Source organism: Mastomys coucha, unplaced genomic scaffold, assembly GCF_008632895.1.
Source record: "Mastomys coucha isolate ucsf_1 unplaced genomic scaffold, UCSF_Mcou_1 pScaffold21, whole genome shotgun sequence".
NCBI lineage: Eukaryota > Metazoa > Chordata > Mammalia > Rodentia > Muridae > Mastomys > Mastomys coucha.
In genome coordinates this window covers 46,690,658-46,696,959 of record NW_022196904.1, presented here as the reverse complement: position 1 = coordinate 46,696,959, position 6,302 = coordinate 46,690,658, and the positions used below count along the sequence as shown (strand labels likewise).

The 6,302-nt window shown below is 39.8% G+C and overlaps 1 protein-coding gene across 1 annotated transcript in view; it reads right to left on the bottom strand.

The window, feature by feature from the left end:
• Positions 1-6,302, bottom strand: part of Oca2 (OCA2 melanosomal transmembrane protein) — a 272,921-nt gene that overhangs the window by 235,747 nt on the left and 30,872 nt on the right. Inside the window, exon 3 of the mRNA XM_031386823.1 lies at positions 1,557-1,652. Within this exon, the coding sequence (XP_031242683.1) occupies positions 1,557-1,652 (96 nt within the window). The remainder of the gene's footprint in view (positions 1-1,556; positions 1,653-6,302) is intronic.

The following is a 6,302-nucleotide window of genomic DNA, read 5'->3' as shown; positions in this document are numbered from 1 at the left end:
TGCTGTGTGTGTGTGTGTGTGTGTGTGTGTGTGTGTGTGTGAAGGTGTGTATAGTCATCTACTAGGCCATGACAATATACCAGAGGCCACACCCTTAAGAAAATTGACTCTTTGTCCTCCAGCAGCTACCAACTGCCAATAGTTCTCAGCTAAATGTTTAAGTCCATGGCCCTTCCTGCAAACAGAGTGGCTTGATCTTGTGTAGACCTTCTACAGTCAGCTCAAACTGTTGAGTTCACTCAATGGTCCTGTGGACAATGGTCAAGAGGACAATATTTAAAAATTCTCTGATTCTTTATACCCCCCTATTCTATATTGTTCTCTGAATGTTGGAAAGGGGATATAGATGTCCCGTTTATGGTAGGGCACTCCATAGAGACTTACTGTCTGGACTTTAGCTTTCCTTGACAGAATAGTCATTATAATAGTTATCAGAACTCACAACTAGGTGAGATTAATGGTTTCTTTTCTCTTCTAGCAGTGCGTATAGCACCTTGCAGCACTATGAAAACTAGCCAGGAGAGATAAAACTTCCAGTCATTACCAGCTTGGTTTCTCTGTGTCTTGTGGATGACCACACATCCAAGAGTATATGAGCAACACAAATTGGACTCAAGAGGTTATTATTGGTTTTGAAATGAAGGCACAAAATTAAGAAGGTAAGGGAGAGAGGGTGAATCTGGTGATTGTTATGAAAAAGGAAGATGAATATCTGTGTAAGTATTTAGGAAACAGTTGGATGCTGTATTCATTTTATCAAAATAATAGGAGTAGGGTATGCATGATTACCCCAGTCACAGAGTCTTGGCCAGGTTTATGGTACCAGGTATGAGTTCCCTCCTGTGGAGAAGGCCTTAAATTTAATCGTAAAGCTACTGTTAGCCTATGACATTTGTATCACAATTGCACCAGTTGGAGCTCACAGGGTTGATTGTCAGGTAAGCCCACAACCAATATCTTAATTCACTTCATGCATAAGAAGAAAAGAAAAATATAATGTAAGCAAAATTGCCTTGAGTTTTGGTTTCTAGCTTTCTCTGGTCTCCAACATGAGCCAAGCTAGCACCCAAGCCATGTCTCTGCCCAGGACAAATGCTTGTACATTGTTGCTTTGTGGTGAATTGCACATTGGAAGTGTGTCAACTCTTAATAGTTGATCAAGTAATTCATGAGAAATAACTAAAGAAATAAATGTGCGGATGTTTGCTTTTAGTTATTTCTCAGAGAGGAATAAGAGAATTAAGTTATATTCCAGTGGATAAGAGTTAAGCCCCTGGGTCAATGAGACAGCTTGTCAGAATTGTACACATGCATGGGTACACACATTTACGAGGTCATCATTCCAGGGTTATGCCCAAAGCATATTCACAAGTCACAGGATACAATCCCAAATCATGACTATCTACTGTAATAGAGCCTCAAGGATCTGGCAGAGATCAAATAAAAAAATCCTATCTCAAGGAGAATTTGCCATCATTTGCGAAACAAACAATACTCAGTGCCACAGATGTTTTCCAGGAAGTTATTAATTTAATTAAAAAGAAAAAAAACCTCACCTTTTCTTTTGTGATGAATTCCAGAGCAGAGGAGTGTCTTCCTTAAAAGAAAGATCTTTTAAGCTGGAGCTGAACTGAGACAAAGGCGAATGAGTCCTGGGAAAGATAGGGAAGAAACCAGAATCACCAAGGTGGACTGATGCCTGCAGGAATGGACTGCTTGGTTCAGATATAATTTAGGTCTAAATAGCCAGAGTTCTTTCTGAGCAATAAAAGCCAGAAGTTAGGACAGACAGCTATAGAGAACTCTCCTTTCCAGCTTGAAGTAGATCAAAAGTACAAAGCAATTTCCTGGATGAAAGTTATGGGCTGAAACTTTGGGGCTCACTTTAACAGATAACCCAGTGGCCACCTTAGTATTCGCACGCAGCACATTGCATCAATAAAACCATTAAGGTCTGATGTTTTATATATATATATATATGGGATAAGTTTTGGGGCATGTCCTCAGGGCTCCCATCAGAAGAACAGGCATCAGAGGTCAGGACAAACAGGTCAGAATGAGATGGCAATCAGAACTGCTGTCAGGGAACATAGAGTATTAGTCACTGAAACAAACAAAAGTTTGCCCTGGAGAGGATGCCTTTTTGCTATGTTAGCCTGTCCAGTGGATGCCACCATAAAGGCATCACTCAGACAAGACACGGCAAAGGGCAACAGTATGTAACATAAGGCAGAAGGAAGTTTCATCAGAAGTCAAAGAAGCCATGCCCCTATTTAATTGCCTTATACACCAGTGTATTACCTCTCTTGCAGAGCCCATATCATACAGAGGTGCTATGGCCCTCATGAATCATTTACCCAGAGTGATGACAGCAATTCTTTCAGATTATAAATGAGCAAATGACAAGGAAGGAATTTAAGAAAAAATAATTCCATTTGCTTTCTCTCATGTAAGTGTTTACCTGAGACATAGAGAATGAAGCTTTTCATCTTGTGGATAAGTGAAAATCAAGCTCTCATCTGTGTTTAACAACAACTACCATATCTCAAGAATCAGAAAAGGGGTCTACTTAGAACAAGTGTGTGACTTCTACACCATTTCCTATAGGGAACAAAAGTGCCCGAGAACCCTGTTCAACGAAGCTGTTAATAACAAGAGAAGATGTCAAGATAGAAATGTTGGATAGAGGCCTTGGCTTGACACAAAAAAGGGAATGAAAGATGGCTCAGGGGTTAAGAACAATGACTGCTCTTCCGGAGGATCCAGGTTACTTTCCCAACACCTACATGGCAGCTCATAACCACCTACAACTCCAGTCTTAGGAAATCCAATGCCCTCTTCTGACCTTGGAGGGTACAAGGGATGTATGTGGTTTAGACATATATGCTGACAAAACACCAATACACAAGAAAGCAAATAAATGTTTTAAAATAAGGGAAAGTATGAAAAGAATTCTGCCTGGGACATTTAATAATTAGCATGCTTTCACAGCTCAGACTGGCTTGAATTGTTAGATGGGTTGGCTCCCGTATCTCTCATAACTGGCTCAGAAGGTCTTCTGGTGCATTTATAGAAGTGTCCCAGTGTGGCACTTAGTATCAAGCTGTTCTCTGTGGTAGCCTGAGTGTTTACACAGTACTTCTGGGAAAGCTGACTGTTACAAGGACCTTGTTCATAATAATTTAACAACTCAGTGCTTCTATTTTTTCAGGCATGTGAAGAGAAACACACACATGTATATATACAAGCACTCACACACAAGTACACATACACACAGACATATACACATATACACACATGTGCACACATTTATGTACATGAACATATGTTTTTGTTTATCTCATAAATAATGAGAGATAAGTGTAAAGTGCACGTGCCTATACCAAGTTTAAGTAAGTTGGAGACACAAAAGATGATAAACAAATTAAACAATTGTACATAATTTTAAGATTCAAAGATCCTTACTGTTAACATTTTTTAAAACTTCTTTTTAGTCTTTTTTTTTTAAGTAAGGTAGCCTAGAATGTGTAAGTTTGTGATATTATTACATTTACTACGTCTTTTCTAAATAATACTTTATTTAATTTTTGAAATTGTATTCTCAGCAACCATCAAGCACCAATTAGCCAAGAGTGGGTCCTCAGGGGCCCCGCCACTATCCATGCTGGAATTTTGACTGTCTTGATGTACAGCTCTAACGCAGGGGATCACACCCACTGAGCTGATCTGTACCACAGCCATGCCATGTCCAGAAATCAGCTTTTCACTGCTCTCCTCCCCATCTAACCTGCTCTTATATTTATACCACCTAGTCTTCTACAGATGTTCTCTGAGCCATAGATGAGAGGGAGGAAGTTAATATCCACAGTTAAATACTCACAGCTACTTATACTTTGACCAGTAATGATTCTCTGCCTAAACCACTGCCCACTGTATAAAAGAAGCTCTGACCAAAGTTTGAGAGTAACACAGATCTAAGGGTGTGGATAGAAGTTTTTAGCAGGCAGTGTACAACAGGATCAGTTACCATAACAATGGGCGCTCCTCCCATCCAGGGCCTCTGCTCTCCAAGTCACAAACTTTTGAGGAGGGTTTAGTACAAGCATGCAATCTCTCCTGTGAAACAGGCCTCAGATCTAACTGGAAAGCAGTCGATTACTCCTATAATAGACATGCCATTATTGCAACATTGGACAATGTTTTCAAGTAAGGTCTGTATCATAATATGTAAGGTCTAGTGCCAGTTGAGACTCTGGATGTCTTTTTTGCCCCAGCAATTCTAGTTAGCACCTTCTGACATTGTGTAAGCCAGCAAGAACGGAAATAGTTTCCTGTTTAGCCATGGTTGATTTCTCTATAACCTGCATCCAAAGAACATGATGTCTTCAACAAAAGAGTCTTATCAACCAGTTCTGGTGAGCAACCCAGAACAAGGTCAATTGCCTGTGTTATTTTGTATGCCTTCAAGGGCCACTTTGGCCAATAACTCAAAGGGAGGTTTCCTGTAACTGACATTAATAATCCATGCCTTCTGACCATAGTCTTATTACCTACTCACGCAAGATACATCTGTCCAAATTAAAGTCTTATATATTATTGTATGTATTATTTCCATATGTTATTATATGGATTTCTATAACATTTCTTCATACATCCTTACTTTTAATCTACCCACTACCCCCTTCTCTCCCCTATCCCTCTGCCCCAACCCCACTTAAACCTTTACATGGAGTATTCTCTCCTTAAGAAAGTAAGAAATTCAAAAGCAGACAGGCATATCAGAAAATTTTAAATGCCCTATATATGATCAAGCAAAATTCACACTTAGTAAGCACATGGAAGGGTCAGAGACTCCTATCTCAAACTGACCTTCAAACTCAAGTGTACCCAACCAATCAGTAAAAAGGTACCTCACCATGTATATCTACAAAACATGCCTGGAGCTGTGGCTCAGTTGGTAAAGTGCATGCCTTGTACACAGGAAGATCTGGGTTCAATTCCCAGTCCAGTATAAACTAAGTGTGGTAGCATTCTCAACACCGGGGAGGTATGGGCAAAGAGAATTATAAACTCCAGGTCAATCATGTCTATACAGCTTCCAGGTGAGCCAGATATCCGTAAGACCCTATCTTTAAAATATAATAAACAAAAAGCTAAGGGCAACAAGTGAAATGAAAACTGAATAAAATTTAGAATATCAACAAAAAGATTGAAGTTTTCAAATAGAACTGAACAAAAATATAAATTACTTAAAACTTCACTATATCTGTCTATCTGTATGTGTGCCTGTGTGTCTGTGGGTGTGTGCATGCATGTGTGTTTGCCTGTGTGTATGTGTGTGCAGAGACTGATAATGTTGGAACATTGTCTTTAGTTACTTCCTCACTTTAATTTTTGATACAAAATTTCTCACCAAATATGGAACTCATCATTTACTAAGGCTCCCTTGTCAGCCACTAAGCTTATAGGCTCTGCCCACCCCTGCCCTCCAATGCCAGGTTAGGCCACAAGCCACCAGCTCTGACTCATAAGTGATATTGCAGATCCAGCCTCAGATTTGTGCAGTGAGCCCTTCACCTACTAAGCCATCTCGGCAGCCTCCCAAGAAACCCCTAGCAGCTGACTTAGCAGGTGGAAGAAATGAGAAAATTTTAAAATAAAACAAAGAATCAAATATGAGAGAATAACAGAAAATAAGACATGTGAAGAGAGATCAGGGCATTTATGGAACTGAATTCACTAATGTATGTATTTTGGGAGTTTAAAAGAAGAGAGAGAAACACGGGGGGGGGAAGTATTTGAAGAAATGCTGGCTAAAAATTTCCTATGTTTTATAGAAGAAATAAATGTGAAAGTACAAGTATCTCAACAAACTGCAAATAGGGTAAACACAAGAAAATGAAAATGCTACAACTTGTGATGTTAACTTGGTGAAAGACAAAGTGGGTCCCTTGAAAATAAGAGAAGTGAAGTGATCATGACATCTCAAAGATCGTCAGTGAGACTCTCAGCAGAAATCCTGGAGAAGAGGCAGCAGAGGTATGTATTTAAAGTGTTAGCAAACACCACTGTCAACTAAAACTCTGTCCACTAAATCCAACCTTCAAAACCGAGAAAGAAATTAAGGCATTACCAATTTCTTTGTTCTGTTGTGTTTGAGACAGAGTCTCACTACTTAGTCTGGATGGTATGGAACTTAGTATGTAGACCAGGCTGTCCTTAAACTCACAGAGATCCACCCGCCTCTGCCTCTCTGCCTCTGCCTCTGCCTCTGCCTCTGCCTCTGCCTCTGCCTCTGCCTC